Source organism: Desmodus rotundus, chromosome 3, assembly GCF_022682495.2.
Source record: "Desmodus rotundus isolate HL8 chromosome 3, HLdesRot8A.1, whole genome shotgun sequence".
Taxonomy (NCBI): domain Eukaryota; kingdom Metazoa; phylum Chordata; class Mammalia; order Chiroptera; family Phyllostomidae; genus Desmodus; species Desmodus rotundus.
The window spans coordinates 8757482-8774256 of NC_071389.1; the positions used below are offsets into that span (position 1 = coordinate 8757482).

The 16775-nt window shown below is 53.6% G+C and overlaps 1 protein-coding gene across 1 annotated transcript; it reads right to left on the minus strand.

The window, feature by feature from the left end:
* Nucleotides 1-411: 411 nt before the first annotated feature.
* On the minus strand, nucleotides 412-15957 carry CASP9 (caspase 9). Its single transcript, XM_024554707.4, has 9 exons — nucleotides 15681-15957; nucleotides 12458-12854; nucleotides 10542-10576; nucleotides 9434-9610; nucleotides 8933-9022; nucleotides 7378-7525; nucleotides 3214-3393; nucleotides 2498-2607; nucleotides 412-1159 (listed from the first exon to the last, which is right to left on the minus strand). Exons 1-9 carry the CDS (start codon nucleotides 15810-15812, stop codon nucleotides 1070-1072), a joined length of 1359 nt encoding a protein of 452 aa, XP_024410475.2. The 5' UTR covers nucleotides 15813-15957; the 3' UTR covers nucleotides 412-1069.
* Nucleotides 15958-16775: the final 818 nt, after the last annotated feature.

Below are 16775 nucleotides of genomic sequence, written 5' to 3' on the forward strand. Positions count from 1 at the left end.
CTTCTGGGTGAGAGTCTTATTAGCAAACCATCCTCACGTGCCGGGCTCTGAGAGCAAGATGGAGGCTGGGTCAGGACAACTTCAAAGACCTCGGGGCTGGGCCTTCTCTGGGGAAGCCCACCAGGTTGCCCTCTCGCAGCATGGTCACCCTGCAGGCCGGGGTCCTTCTGCCAGGAAGGCACCTGGAGGTGCGGGCTGCACTCAGAAGACCACGGTCCAGGCAGGTCTCTCCGCTGGTTCGCGACGCTCCCCTGGACCAGCAACTTGACCTTCCTGAGCACATGGTTCCCACCTCATTCATCTCCCGGGATGGGGATCCAGTGAAATGTTTCGAAAAAAGCAAAAGTCTCCTTTAGAAGGAATGACAAAGCGTTGAAGCAAAATGATGAGGAGAGTAGGTAAAAGAGAGTCCATCTCACCTAAGATTTATTTTTTAAGAATACTTTAAGTATACAGGAAAAATGAATAATTTTTAAGACATTATTTAAGATTCACAGATTACAGCTGTTCAGACCCCAGGAGCCCTAAACTTGCTGAATTGACAGAGATGCTGGTTGGTTTGTAGCTAAAAACTGCCCCCGGTCCAGTGGTTCTCAGGTAGGGGCCCCCAGGGGACACTTCGCAATGCCCAAAGACATTTCTGGTTGTCATTTTTGCTAATGGCATCCCACGGGTAGAGGCCAGGGACGCTGCTCAACATCCTACATGCACAGGACACCCCCCCACCCCCAGCAAAGGACTATGGGGCCCCAAATGTCAGCAGTGCTGAGGTGGAGATGCCCTGCTCTGGAGCAAATACGAGGACCACAGACGCGGTCACTGGCCAGGCAACCAGCCACTGGTGGAAAGCCGCACGTTGTCCACGGCACTCTTCTGCTCCTCTTCCTCCGTCATCAGTCGTTTGCCCTGGTTTGGATGCTGCTGAGAGTGTCTGTTGCCAGTGGGCAGGAGCTGACCCTCAATGGGCTACAAAGCCCTTTCACCGCCATGGTTGAAGGGAAGCCCAGGTCTCAGCCGACACCAGGAGAGGGGGAAGGAAGGCTTGGGGGCAAAAGGCAAGGCAGGGCCACTAAGTTCGAAAGAAGAGTTTTTTCCGGAGGAAATTGAAACAACCGGGGATCTGCTTGTAAACCCCTTTCTCCGAAACAGCATGAGCGACCTGTGAAAACACGACCACACGGAGGCCTGTGAGTGCTCTCGATCGAAGTAAGAATTCCCTCCATTTCTGGAATGGGGAGGAGCTGCGAGCACGTCCCCTGAATCAGCACTCTTAAAGGCTCTAACTGCAGCCTCCTTGGGGGCCGGGGGTTTCAAAACTAAGCGCTTAACCCTAAGTTTAGAAAACTCGGAATCCAAAATTTCAAGATTCAAAAATTCACCAAGTCAAGTTCTGATCGAAAGCCTTGCTTGAAGAAAAGCCGGGAGAAACGATGGGGCCCAGGAGCTGAGCGCACTACCTGGTCCTGACAGACCCCTACCCCGACCCCACGGGACCCCGGGGTGCCTTTGCGATTCAGCTGCCCAGGGCCACGACACGTGGGGGCCCTGCACTTGACTTTCCTTCTCCACTCTGCTCCGCAAAGCACAGAGCCGGAGCCGCCTCAGAACAAACAAGTGGTCCCAGCCCCTTCTCATGGTATAAAAATACCTGAGCAGAGGCAGGCGGGGCCCGCAAGGGCTCTGCGACCCTCGGAGGAAGTAACCGCTCTGAGTGGGATTTCACTCACAAGGCTGGGGCCCTATCAGCCATCTTTCCCCATTCTCTCACAGGGGGCCTCCCAAGAAGGGGACATCCTAAAGAGGATTCATGATTCTTGAGGGTCAGGAATAGCCCTGGCTGGTGTGGCTCAGTTGGTCGGAGGGTCATCCTATAATCTGAAAGGCCACAGGTTCAATTCCTGGTTAGGACACATGCCTAGGCTGCAGGTTCAATTCCCAGTCAGGGCATGTGCCTAGGTTGCAGGTTCAGTCCCCCATCAGGGCATGTACTAGAAGCAACCCATCGATGTTTCCTTCACATTGATGTTTCTCTCTGTCCCTCTCTCCCTCCCTTCCCCTCTCTCTAAAATCAATAAGCATGTCCTTGGGTGAGGATTTTAAAAAAACGGAGTGAGAGAAAGAGTAGATGACCACACAGGTGGGCAAAGGGTGCAGGGACACAGCCCCACGACCTGCCTTCAGAAAAGCTGTGCTCTGTACACAGAGCGAGCCAACCCTGGTGCTGAGGACTGGCTCTGTCCGTGGGGGGGGAGGGGAGGGTGTCAGCCTGGGGGCCTCAAAGAAGCCGAGGATGGTGGCCCTTGGAATGAGGGGCAAATGTCCCGCAGGCTGTAACATCTTAGGTTAGAGAAGCAAAAGCACTGACTCGAGGCAAACCAAGGTGCGGACGTGGATGGGGTTTCTCCATCTACCACCTTTGGTCTCCCGGCTCCCCCGCCCACCTCCCTGCTCCTCCCAGCAGCCGCCCTTCTCCTTCCCCTTAGAAGGCGGGGCTCACCCTGAGCAGGAGGCTCTGCAGGTCTTCACAGTGAGCCCACTGCTCAAAAACGCCATCCAGGGTCTCCACATACCAAGAGCCACTGTTGGGATCCCTCCAGGAGACAAACCCTGCGGGAGGAGAAAGGCTGGGCTTGGCTGGGAGCCGCCGCCACCCCATGCAGGCCCACGGGGGCTACCTCTGGACTCTGCCGCATTCACACTTGCAGCGGGAACAGCCCACACCGCTGCGCTCCATCCCCCTGTGACCTTATTTCATCCTCACCACCACCTCGTGTCTCGTCGGTTACCATTCCAGTTTCCCACAAGGAATCAGAGAAGCCAAGTGACTCCCTCGAGGGACAAGAAAGGAAGGACACTAACACCTGTCCCACCTGCTATGTGCCAGGCACCTTGTTAATTCCCAGCACAACCCCTGAGGTGTGATTATTATTCCCTTTCTAAAGATGAGAAAATGTGGGCAAGGCCAGGAAGAGAGTGAGGCACACAAGCCCAAGGGTGCATTCCTCCTTAAATTTAGTATCCTAGGCGCCTCACCTGCCTGCCTTGCTCAGAGAGGCTCAGAGAGGTGAAGTAACTTGCTCAGGGACATAGAGGTGGCAAGAGGCAGAAAGAAGACTCACGCCCAGGTGACTTCTTTTGTAACACAATTGCTTCTAAGACAGATTGGGGTGGGGGGCGGAGGGAGGAGACCCACTCACTGGCCAATACGCTCACCTGGGAAGGTGGAGTAAGACACAAAGATGTCACTTGGTGTGGGCAAACTGGACACAGCATCTGGCTGGTCACAGTCGCCTGGCTTGTCCAGGAATGGGGCAGCATCCGGCTCCGGGCTACTGCCAGGGGCCCTGTCCTCAGGACCAGTGGAGACCACCTCAAACCCACGGTCTCTCTGATCTGCAAGAAGCAGAAACAGACAGGACTTGTCACTGAACCCAGACCAGAGCTCCTGCTCCGTATAGCCTGCCCTGCCCCACCCAAGGCTGCCCGACTCCCTCCAGAGCAGGGTTCCGGTGCTGGGCAAACACGAGCAGGAAACCGAAATAGAAGCTTTACTTTTTTCTACAACAGAAGTTTAACACATTCATTCAGTAAACTTGGGGGGTGGGGGGTGGGAAGATGCAGAAATGTAAAGCACAGCTATACAAAGCTACAAGGCGCACACCTACAAGAACTGAAAAGAGGTATCCAGACAAAACCTGAACACGATGGTTCACAGCAGCGTCATTCACCTCCCGCAAAAGGCAGAAACAACCCAAGGGTCCATCGACAGCTGAACAGGGAAAATGGCGCTCCCATCCAAACTTAAAAACCCCAAACTGCAAAAACACGCATGAAGGCTTATATATTTTTAAAAAGCACCACATAGCCCTGGCTGGTGTAGCTCAGTGGATTGGGCGCGGGCTCCAGACTAGGCGGTTGCTGGTTCAATTCCTAGTCAGAGCCGTGAAGGAAGCAGCCACATGTTGATACTTCTTTCCCTCTCTCCTCCCCCTCCCCTCTCTCTAAAAATAAATAATAAAATCTTTATAAAAAAACACCATATAAGACTCATCTCTCTCTTTTTTTTTTTTTTGGTAGAAATAGTGTTGAGGAAATTGTCCATAATACACACAGCGCCCCCTTTAGGACGACCGAGCGGAGAAAACGTGCCGTCCTTGGCTCAGTCTTAGGAGCAGCAGGTGGATCTCAGGCGTGGCTCCACGCTGGGCCACCTCTGCAGGCACACAGGACCTCAGAGGGTGCATGTGTACATCCAAACCCCCTCTCCCTTGCGTTCCCTCTACTCTCCCCTTTACACTTCTGAAGCTATTTCAAATCCTTTCATGTCATCGAAGAAGGCGTCAAGTCACAGGTAACAGGAGCCACGGAGATGTTGACAGCTTCCCGTCGTTTGCTAAGGAAATAATTCACGTGGAGCCAAAAGCCCTCTATTTAAAGCCCGCTGTGGTCATGAGAGCCAAAACACTGGGTATCACCTGAAGGGCCAACGTCAGGGGAGCGGTTTAGTAGGTGAGAGCGTATCACTGAAACACAGTGATACAAGACCACCCGAACTAGCGATGATGAGGACCCTGGAGACGTGGGGACGCTTAAAGGATTATGTCAGATGAGAAAAGCAGACTGAGCCCGCGGGCCGAGGTCAGGCTCGCAGGATTCTGGATGATTTTAACTTGTTATATTTTCTATCTTTTCAGTCTTAAAACCCAAACTCCCCCAAAGCAGCAGACGTCCTGGAAAACAGAGGTCAAGGCGGGACTGGGGCCACGCACAGCTCAACCAGTCATCAGAGTGGCCACACTGAGGGCGGTCTCCCGGGCAGAGTTCCCAGGAAGTCGAGCCCCCTGCAGGGCACCCCAGGCTACTGCAGGAGGAAAGCAGCTAAAAAGAGCTTCAGGCAGAGGTGGAGTGGCACAGTGGCACAGGGGAGGCTTTCTGGAGCAGGGGACTGGGACCCAGCCTGTGATGTGGAATAGAAAACAGTCCTGGTAGGAAAAATGGCACCTGCCGGACCAGCCCGTGGGCCGGAGAGCAGGCAGTCCGTGTGGCCGGATCTATGGTGGGAAACAGCAAGGAGGGAGGGAGGGCCTAGTTCACCCAGGGAAGCTGGGGTCCCATCTGGGGGAGACAAAGATGAGACAGAGACAGTTCTAGCAACCCCGTAATAATAACTCCGACATCTGCTGACCTCTCACCCCATACAGCTGAAGCTCAGAAACTTGGTGATTTGTCTCTGTTCCCACAGCCCCCGGGCTAGGACCAGGATTCTGCCTTCTATCTTCCTGCCTCTCACCCCCTCCCCCGGCTGTACTCCACAGAGGCCCCAAGCCCGCAAAGGCGGCTTCTGAGACATGTGGAAGCTGGGCTAGAGCTTACTCAGGTCACTGCTTCTGGTCATTGTCTTGGTTGAGATTCTAGAATCTGCCCTAGGGGTCTGGGAATGATTTAAGTGGAACAGCAGAGGGGACCTGAGATGTGAGCGTGGGAGGGCTGCTGGGTCCCCCTGGGCAGCCGGTGCAGCAGGGGGAGGGGGCACTTCTGTGGAATGACTTAAGAATGGCCTAAGGGGATGGAGTGGGCAGAGGGACTGCCCATGAAAAACAGGGCAGACGCAATAGGATCCGAGAGGGGACTATGGGGAAAAAGAGTAGGTCAGGCAGGGGACACCAGTGCGTGTCCATCCATGTGTCATCCTCATTCTGCAAACCTGATGTGAAGGCCTAGCTCCAAGGTTATGCCCTTTATGCCCAGCTTTGTTCTTCAAGAGCCTCGCTAATTCACAGCCCCCTGGGAGGTAGGACTGACTTCCCCACAAGTATAAACACACACACCCAGCAGAAAGGGATGCTGTACCTTCTGCGCAAAAGCATTGCCACATATGGAGCTTCCTGCTGCTCCTCAGCATGGGCTCTAAAATTCTGAAGAGGGGGCACCCAAAATTAACAGCTCGGCCCAACAGAGGCCGCGCAGCCTTGGCCAAGTGCATCACCACGCTGTCTGTCGCCTTGTATCATGCTACTTACTGCCATTCCACACCAAAGTGACCTACCTGGGCGCACGTTTTTCCACCCTGGTGCCCACACTGCCTCTTAATGAAGGGTGTTAAGAGGACGTTTTAATTGTTTTAGATTGTAACAACAGTGAACTTTAAAATAGCAACATAAGGTCACCAAAATCCAGGACAGACTTTCCGATGCATATACACAGGACACCCCGCCAGACACTGAGAGGTCTCTGACGTTTCTCTGTTTCTGTTCTCAGCAGACAGGCCGCCCCCATGTGGCAACAGCGTTAACCACAAGGTCACACCGCCTGCTGGGCGCTAAGCAGGGACCAGAACTCCAAAGGCAGCTGCGTTCCAGCATTGGAATCCTGATCTACCCAGTGAGTTGTTTTGGTGAGATTTTTAATGGTGGGAGTCTACGTTATTTTGAATTTTACTCACAGATATTTTTATATGGTTCTATTTCCAATTCAAATTCAAATAATTACAAGCCACATAAGATGCAACTAAACCGTAAGCTTTGTGCCAGGCCAGGCCCGGCTGCAGGGCAGGCAGGCCTGGCCCTGCCCGTGGAGAGCTGACCAGGGGCTGAGGCTGTCTTAACACCACGAGATGGTGCTGTGACAGGAAAGAACAGGACCTGCAGGAGCACAAGGGCCAGCGAACCCTGACTGTTCAAGGAAACGGGTGTTTGGGGAAGACTTCCTGGAGGCAGTGACAGTAAATGGTAACCAGAAGGAGGGGTGATTAAGAGTGGCCAGGAGACAAGGCAGAGGATGGCACGTGGAAAACCTGAGGAGCAAGCCGGAGACTGTGACATCCTGGGAAGGTTGAGCGGTGCTGGGGTGGGCACAGCATGCCAGACTTGGGGAAGCAACATGGAGGGGGCCAGATCCCCAAGGCCCTCCTAGGCCCCACTAAGGAGTCCAGAGACATGGCAGAGGTCCTCCGTGCCCCTAAGAAGGGATATTGGGGTGGGCACAGGGCTGGGAGACAGGCTAACTGTGCCTTTCCCAGAAAGCTGGCCTCCCTTTCTCTGGGGGAGTGGAAAGGAGGTCTAGTTGCTGGGGGTCAGGAAAGTGAAGTTTTTCTTTTCTCCTCCACTTGGTTTGTTTTTGTCACATCGCCAAGGTTGCGTGAGCCTCTGATTCCACTGCACTGTGAGACTGAGACGCTCATCTCCGAAGGCTGGGCAAAGCTGAGGCCCACTCCAGCCAATGCAGGCGCTGCCGTTCGGACAGCAGCCACCACATTTGGGACCCTCTGACTGCTGGGGAGACCCCGGGACATCATGAGGGGCCGGATGGGAAGGAAGCAGGGGGTGGCGGCTCCTTCCCCACTAGAATCTTCTGCAGGGGGACTGAGGACCGGCTTACCTCCACCACAGGCCTGGATGAAAAAGAGCTTGGGCTTCCCTCTCAAGCTGGGGCAGCCGGTTCCATTGAAGATGTTCACGATTTTCTCAATGGACACAGGACCGCCATCTACGCCATAAACGGCCCCGGGGAACTGGAGGTGGCTGGCCTAGAAAAACCAAGAAGTCAGGTAGGAATCCAACCAACCATTCAGAGGCTCTGGGGCGAGGGTGGGGAGGGTGCAAGTAGTTAAAAGGTCACAGCCAGGGGCACAAGGCCGATTTAGACAGAGCAGGTTGGCTCCGGATGGGCCCTGGTCAGCTTCCGTTCCAAGGGTCTAAACTCACTGCCTGTAGGGGCTGAGAGAGCCTAACTGGAGAGTGCCGGCCAGCTCCTTCTAGATCCGTGGCTCTCCAAGTGTGGCCCCCGGGCCAGCAGCATTAGTATCACTGGGGACTTGTAAGACATCCAAATTCCTGGACCCACCCAGACCTCCTAAATCAGAAACCCTGAGATAGGAGACCAGGAATGGTGCTTCAGGTGCCTCTGATGCAGCTGAACGTTGAGAACCACCATTCCAGAGTGATTCCTCTCAAACTTTATGTGCATGGGGACCAGTTCAAGTCCAGGCTCTGAATGAAGAGGTCTGGGGGGTGGGGGGGTAGCCAGGAGTCTGCATGTCACCAGCTGCCAGGTGATGCCCACACTGGTCCAGGGGTCACTCCGTGAAGGAAATGACCCAAGGGGCAGCCCCTGCCCAGCTACTGGCCACACAGCATGCTCTGGGAGGAGGCTGACCTGGTAAGGCCAGACCTTTGTAGTTTTTCAAGAAAAGCTAGAAATCCTAATTTTGGTGTGAAAGCTACCAGATTTGAAAACACTGTATAACCCAAAGGGGGGCTATAGGCCCCCAGCTTGTAACCTCTGACCTTTCCAACCCTCAACTTAAAAGATAATGCCCTGGCTGGTGTGGCTCAGTGGATTGGGCTAAGGCTGCAAACCAGGGGGTTGCTGGTTCGGTTCCCAGTCAGGGCACAGGCCTGGGTTGCGGGCAGGGTCCCTGGTGGGGGGTGCACGGGAGGCGGCCACACATCAATGTTTCTCTCCCTCTCTCCCTCCCTTCCTCTCTCTAAGAATAAATAAATAAAATCTTTAAAAAAAAAAAAGATAAGGAAACTGGGGCTCAGGAAGGGGTACAGCCTTGGACACAACGATGCAGCACATTAGTGGCCAAGCCCAGGGTGGGTCCCAGTGTCCTGACTCCCGGCCAGCAGCAAAGGGCCCAGAACCATGCCCAGCAGGACCAAGGCAGGAGCTGGGAGCTCTTACATGCTGTGCCAGCTCTGAACACAATCCGTGGAAGGAGCTTTGTGAGCGGAGCTTGTCTCCTCCCTGCCTCTCCCAGATGCCTTCCCCCAGGAACACCACCCCACCCAAGTGGAGAATCCAGCTCCTCAGAGGGCCAGATGGCTCCCAAGAAAACAGTGGGAGGTGGACAGGGCCCCTGGCTCCTCCCACAAAGCTCAGGGTGTCCTGGGCACAGGAAGGGGCGTGCCCGGGAAGCTGGGCCTCCCACCTGACAACCATGAGAGAGGATGACCACCACACAGCAGTCCAGGGCACCATGGTCCCGCCGCGACAGCTCCACCAGAGCCTGGACCATTTGCTACAGAGAGAAGGTCGCAGTGAGCCAGAACACGGACAGATCAGGTCCCCACCCAGACCCGCCTGCACACCCAGGTGAAGTACCTTCCCTGTCCTAGCACCAGTGCTGAAGTAATGACAGTCACGACAGCCACCATTCTCAGGCTAAGCTGCTGTGCTTGGGCACTGAACCCTCACAACGACCCTAGGAGTGAGTCCTGTCCTTGCTGACCAGACACGGAAACGGAGGCTCAGGGGTCACCCCGCAGGTACCGGGAGAGCCAGCCCTCCACCCAGGTATCCCTGAGTCTGAAGCTTAAATTGGTAACCGCGGAACAATACTGCCTCTCGTGGTCCCACAGACCCACAGACTAGTCCTGGGAAGTCACTTGCTTTCGAGGTCCCTGTCTCTCTTCACGGACAGTGACCGTACCTTGGCAGTCAGGTCGCACTTCACCTCCACCTCGAAGTGCAGCAAGTGGAAGCGTCTCCGCAACTTCTCGCAGTCGACATTGGAGCCGGAGCGGGTGCTGAGCCCGGACTTCAGGGAGAAGTTCACGTTGTTGAGGATGAGGCAGTGGCCACAGGGGTCTGCATTCAGGACGTAGGCCTGCCCAAGCACAGGGACCAAGGTGAAACGAGGTCTCACTGCATTCCTCAGGAGGGCAGGCCACCCCCTGGCTTTCACTCGTGTGGCTGATAGTCTGGAGCGATGACACAAGAAATGGGGTCTGCCCTCCCCCTGAAGGAATGGCGGAGTCTACACCCGGCACTGCAGGGCACAAGCCAGCAGCCTGCAACCAGACCGTGGTGAGCGCCGGCTGCGAGGCACAGATGCAAGCTTGGAGAGCAGACCAGCTCCCACACAGCATTCAGGGACAGGAGCTGCTAGCTTAGAGTCCAACACCCACAGACACTCACCCCCAAAGGACCTTACCGGCCGCCCAGGCTAGGGGAGCACCTGAGAATAGTGTGGGCGACTCTGGGCAGACCCATGCCCAGGCCCACCCTCGGAGCACCGACCCCACGTCCCCCCAGGCTCAGCAGGTCCCTTGTAATCCTCTCTGGCAGCAGCCTGTTCTTTTTGTTTATGGTGCGTTATACTAAAGGCTTACATGTTCCTTTCTAGAACTAGCCTCAGTGGCTCTACAAGGGCAAGAAACTTAAGTGGTCTGTCCCCAGGTGTCCCAGCACAGAGGCCAGGGCTGGCACACAGGAGTCACACAACAAATGCTGTGAATGAGAGTCAGTGACTCAGACAGGGGGTGGAGGGGCGGTGAGGCCACAGCCGATTCTGATGCCCATGCCTCATTAGGTGTGACCCCTGACTTCACAGGAGAGGAGAGAGCAGGGCTGGACAATCCGCTCCAGAAGGAGCTGTGCCCAAGTCAGGGAGCTACAGGGGGCCCAGGACTGGGAGCCCCTCTCCGGCTGGGCTGGGTTTCCTGGGTTCCTGACACAGCTGCAGGAAAGGGCCTGGGAGTGTGGAGGGGAAGGACCCAAAGCCAAGGCAACAGGCCCCAAACCCTATGAAGACTCACCAAATCAGCTCTTCCCCTCGATCTTTCCTGAGCACCTGGTGGGGGGGCGGGGGGACAAAGAGGGGAACATGAATGTCAGGGTCCAACAGGGGAGGGGCAAGGGACCCCGTGAGGACAGCTCCCACAGATACGTAGGAGTGGGAACTTGGGAGCCCTCAGACACCACTGGTGGGAGGGGGTCACGAAGCACAGCCACCTTGGGGGAGAACTATTTAGAAGTTTCCAATAATTAAACGCCCACCTGCCCTCCGACCAGCAATTCCATTCCAAGGTGGCCGTATCCCCAAGAGAAATGAATGCAATGGGCACAAAAAGGCTTGGCCACCAATGCCACTGAAGACTTACTCCTAATGCCTAAAACTAGAAACAATGCAGACAGCCATCAACAGGTCAACAGAGAAACTGCGATGCAGCCGGACACAGGAACCCCGCCGCACAGCCTACACGGGAACGAGCCACCAATACGCGCAACACCACGAATAATCTCAAAAACAGCATGCTGAGTTGAAAAGCCATTAAAGTATATGTGGTACGATTCCATTTATGTACAATTCTAGAACAGAAGAGTGTAAGGGAAGCTCCAGGAGAGTAGATGCCCCCACTCCGTGGAACCCTGGGGACCCAGCACACAGTAGGTCCTCAAGAAATATTTGCAGAATGAATAAATGAGTAAAATGGTCATTTATTCCTTGGATGTCAAGAATTTTCATTTCCATTAGCTAAAAGTCAACAAGCCACCAGCCTATAGGGCCGGGGGAATCCTTTTTCTTTTTAAGCAAAGAGAGCTCAGTGGCGACCTCCAAGACACGCTGGGGCCTACACTCATGACCCAACGGTGGTGACATTCACTGCTCACAGCAAACCTGGACCTCTTGCTAGGAACTATTCTCTCTCCAATTTAAAAGTCACACCAGAAAAGCATTCACGTCCCATGTTTTTTTTAAAAAAGGTTTTCCTTAGACTGAAGGCTTGTATTGGTCCACAGACTTAATTCTGAAACTGCTCACTTCCAAAATTCCACTGCACCCCCAAAATACAACTACTATCCACCACTGAGGAATTCATTCATTTCTCAAAATTCACAACAATGACCCCCAAAGTGAGAGGGCAGTGGTATCCAAATGGCAGAATAAGAATTTCCAACTGCCTTCCCCCACAAAGAACACCAAGATCGACATTCACCCATGGACAAGAGTGCCTTTGAGGAAGTTTAGAGTCCCTGGAGAAGCTCCAGCGCACTGCTAACGCAAAAAAAAAAAAAAAAAAAAAAAAAAAAAAAATCCCAGATGAGATTCATTAAAGAAGCCAGTTGGTAAAGATTGGAGGAAGCCATACTTCTTCAAACGCAAAGACAGCAACACAAGACTTCAAGGAACATGAAAAATCAAGACAACGTGATACCACTAAAGGAACAAATAATTTTCCAGTAACTGACCCCAGAGAAAGGAAACTCTGAGATTTGCCCAATGAAGAATTCAAACTCATTGTTTAAAGGAAGCTCAGTCGGCTACAAAGAAACACTGACAGACAATTCAACGAAATCAGGAACCACACACACAAACAAAATGAGAAGTTTAACAGAGAGCTAGAAATCATGAAAGAGAAAACAAACAGAAAACCTGGAACTGAAGAATAAAATGAAAAAAAAATGCAACAGAGACCATCAATACCAGACTCGATCAAACAGAAGAAAGAATCTCTGAGGCAGAAGTCATCTGCAATTATCCATTCCGAAAAGAATACATGCTTTTCAGAAGAGGGGCTGCCAAATTAAATCTCCTGAAGACTTACCAGAATATTCCACCCATACTCCATGCGAGTTCTCGGAAAGACAATACCAAAATTAAACTCTGAGTTTCAGCTCGCCCAGATGTACCGACGGTCACATCCGCCTCCCAGCCACTCTCAGTACTCACGGTCGTCAGCGGATCCTCCAGAAGGAACATCCACTGGCCTGGGCACATCCGGTCTGAGAACCTCTGGTCTGAGCTTGGCAGGACAGAGCTCTTCTGGCCCCAGCACTACTGGAGTGAGTTTGCCTGGGGTCGGCTTCGGTGGGTCCTGCTTCACCACTCTCAGCTCCTCTGGTTTGAGCCCCACGGGTCCGACCACCACAGGCATGAGGTCCCAGGGTCTGATGGCCTCCGGATCCCGCTTTGCAGCTTGGCTACTTGTTCTCAGCAATGACGCCAGGCTGTGTTGTCCTGTTTCCTCCAAGCAGGAGATGAACAAAGGAAGGGCCCGACTCCCTCGAGTCTCCAGATCTGTGATCAGCTGCCTGGCCTGATCGCGCCGAGACCCGGAGCCCGCCCTCTGTTTGGAAAGAAGGACATAACGCTATTACTTACACATTTTCCTGTGACTCTCACCTTGTCCCCCTATGTCCCTGATAGCATCAATCTAAACAACGAGGCATGTGAGCAAAAATTGGTCCTGCCTTTATGTATCTATCCGTTCGGTATTTTGGAAGCATCTACTATGCGCCCAGTGCTGTGCTAAGTGCTAAAAATACAGCAGCAAACAATCTCAGTCCTCGAGGAGCAAACGTCACGTGGGGAATACAAACAGACAAATCACCAATGACACAGAAGGAGAGATGTGCCACAGGAAAAGAACACGGGACTGGGAATGCACAACTCGGCCCCGGGCAGTAAAAGAGGCTTCCAGCAGGGGTCTTAGCTGAGGCACTAGGGGACATTAAGAAGTGAACTACAATGACGAAAGCAGAGGCTGAAGTGCTGTGGCCCCAAGCCAAGGAATGCTGGCAGCCTCTACAAGCTGCAGCAGGCAAGGAGTGGATTCTCCCCTGAGCCTCCAGAAGGAAGCGGCCCTGCTGACACCATGCCTTTAACCCCTTAGGACTCCCTTTCGACTCTTGACCTCCAGAAATGAAGAGAATAAAGGTGTGTTGTCTTAAAAAAAAGAAGAAGAAGTGAATAGTGAATTCAGAGAAGTGGGAAATGTGAGGGTGGGGAATAGCAGTGAGGAACGAGGCATTTGTGTGGCCATGCCAAGAAAGCTGTGAGAAGCCACTGAAGAGTTTTAAGAAGAGGGTGATCTGCCATTTAGAAAAATCATCCTGGGGGCAGGGTGGACAGTGAAGGGAGGGGGCCACAGCCAGGTCAGTTGGTGGCAAAGACGGTGCAGCCGGGAGAGAGAGGAGTCAGAGGACAGACCAGAGAAATAGGGAGGGAGAATCAACAGGACCTGGCCACTGATTGGGTGGACTGTGAAGATGGAGAAATGGTCAAGGTTGGCAGGTGTGGGGGCAGTGGGAGCCGGGTGGGAGCAAGAAGAAGATACTCGTTATCTGCTGGCTGTCCTTCGAGATCCAGCACTATGCAAGTTCCTCGGGGTAGAAAAAGATACCACCCTGTCCTCAAATGTTCTACAGCAGCGCTGCCCAAGGGAACTGTCCAAGATGATGGAACTGTCCTTTATCTGAGCTGTCCAGTATGGCCGCTATCAGCCATGTGCGGCTACTGTGCACTTGGGTCCTATAACTGGGGAAGTGAATTTTTTATTTTGTTTAATTCTAATTACTTCAGACTTACGGTTACATAGGGACACGTGGTTAATGGCTACTATACTGACCAGCAGAGACATACAGTGTCACTGGAAAGAATTTTCTCAGTAGCAAAACTGCTATCTGCTTACTTCTGCAAGTGGATTGTGGTATTTTGATTTCCCTCAAGAGTTACAGAACACTCACAGTAAGATGGGCACTTGTTAAATGCATCTTTCACTTAGTCCCCCTCAACAACCTTAAATTACAATTTCCCCCGCTTTACGGAAGAGGGAAGGTGAGTCACCGAAAGGTGCTGCAACTTGCTAACATACGACAAAGCCAGGGTGAGGGCCCACACCCACGTGTGCTTATTGGCCAGCCCAGGTGTGGTGAAATGGCACCCGCTGTTCACGCAGCATTCTTTAAAAATCCTGAATTTGTGCGAACATTTAAAATCCGGTAATTAGACATCAGAATCAAGATTCCCAGCTTCCCTTTAACCACATGAAAGATCCGACAATACCAGACCAGCATTCGGGCACGACCACACCCAGCTGGAGCTGGAGGGCAGGACAGAGGCTGCCCCCTGTAGTGACCACCCATTGAGCCGCTGTGGGCATTCCAGTTGCTGGCCCCTGTGAAATGTACCTAAAAGCAAGGATATGGCCTCAAACCATCTCCACTCCTCAGTACAGGCCACCACAGTCCTAGGTGCTCCTAGGACTTCTTTTAATTATTATTCATTGGTAATTTTCCAAATGACACTTGTTCTATTAAAGACTTCCCTCCCACTGGATGAGGCCCAGCTTCTGGACACTGGACACTCGGTCTGCAAGCAGTCCACGGGGCCCTGGCCAGGGGCCTCCAGGAAGTCATGCACACCCACTGCGCATCCCTCCTGTACCCATCTTACCTCATGGGCAGGTGGCAAGGGTCAAATAAGACCAAGACATGAAAGTGCTTTTAAAGAGAATTGCCAGTGTTTAACTCTATTCTCCCCTCCATCACGTGCATGAAGCGGCTCATCTCCAAAAACCCCTTACAAAACATAAACTTAATACATGAGGGGCTGGCCAAGGAGGACAGGGCACAGCCAACTACCACACAGGAGCCCTTACTCTGTGCGGGCTCACATCCTGTATCTCAGCCCTGAGGGTAATACTGCTGTTGTCCCCATTTCACAGCCCAGGAAACTGGCTCAAAGAGGGTGTGGATTGCCCAGGGACAGGGAGCCAGGCAGTCTGCCACCCAAGTGGGTGCCGTGGACCTTAATGCTAGAGGAGCTAAACACAGACATGCCTCCTTGCCGACAAAAGCACAGCGCTGCAGCAACTCACAGTGCACGCTGATGGTGCAGGGCGTGGGATCGCTTTAGCAAGCCGGTGTCTGGGATTGCTCGGTTCGGCTGGGCAATTTAGCGGGCTCGCCACCGCGAGGAAAAACCGGGTTCCCACACAGTGGTTCCCTAAAGGCGGGGTGTACTGGTTGGCACAGACTGGAGAGCTAGGCCATTAAGTTACTTTGTGGCTCCAGTAACCCTCTCCGCGCGGCCTCCCTGTCCCCAACTGTGAGAGAAGTCTGCGCACGTTAAGGGAAGTGGGACGTAGGCTGGAAAGGGGGCGGGGGAGCACCTGGATGTCTTCGATCATGTCCGGCGTGAAGAGCTCTCGGTTCAGCAGAGCGTCCCAGAGATCGGCCACCTGCAACTCGCCCACGAGCTGCACCCGGCATCGCCGCAGGAGCTGTCGGTCAGCCTGGTCCATCGCAGGGAGGCAGCGGGAACCCGGGCCGCCCCCGTCCACTTCCGGGCCTCCGCCAACGCTCCGCGACAGCGCCCCAGGACCCGCCCCCGGGCGGGACACAGCGTAGCACCCCACCCTGGTATCTCCCTCGCCCCCAGGGTCCCGCCCCTAAACCAGGCCACCTCCAGTTCATTGGGCTCAGCTTCTGCGCAGTGTCCAGCCCTCCGGGCACATGAGTGCGTCAACGCCCCGCCCCCAGCCACGCCCAGTCCCAGGCACACCCCTGCGATATTGCCGCTTTCCCCAGCCCAAAATTCAAGACCACTCGCTTTTACAGAGACTCAGAGGAGGAGTCACACTGCCAGTAGGAGCCAACCAAGCTTTGAGCCACAGTTTGTCCCGCCCCATTCAAACCCAGACCCCACGTGGCTCCCCTCGAGTCCTCTCTCCAGCCGCCAATAAAGCCATAAATCTGCCGACCTTCCCCCCCACCCCGGTGCCCTTCGTTCACCTGTTCCAAACTCGGTGTCATCCAACCAAGCCCACCTTACATGGTCTTTCATTACCCTTTTCCCTCCCTCCCACCCTAGCACCTCCCACCACAAAGGAAAACAGCGGCCGAAATCTAGTCTTCTGAACTCCCAGTTTGTACGGCTCATTTCCACATCAGAAAAATAATTGCTCCCGTATATTGATCATTTGCTTAATCTCAGCCATTGTGCTAGCACTTTACGTTCCATTACCTCATTTATCCCTGACTACATTACTGCTAAGAAAGTACTTTCCCCTACTTTACATGTGTGGACACCAGGGCTCAAAGAAATGAAGAAATCACCGGTCATGATCACAAAGGTAGTAAGTGGCAGGCGGGCAAGATTTAAACTTGAACCTGACTCAAAGTCCACACTCAACCGGGAGTCCACCTTAGAATGTATATTCTTGAGCAGCAAAACCTCAGCCCCATTCATTCATTCATACCGCAGA

Coding starts and splice junctions, on each gene's coding strand:
- CASP9 (XM_024554707.4), bottom strand. CDS start 15,812: ATGGACCAGGCTGACCGACAGCTCCTGCGGCGATGCCGGGTGCAGCTC. Junction 3,394..7,377: donor CATCCAGGCCTGTGGTGGAG/GTAAGCCGGTCC, acceptor TGCTTCTTGCAG/ATCAGAGAGACCGTGGGTTT. Junction 2,608..3,213: donor GTCTTACTCCACCTTCCCAG/GTGAGCGTATTG, acceptor CTCCTCCCGCAG/GGTTTGTCTCCTGGAGGGAT.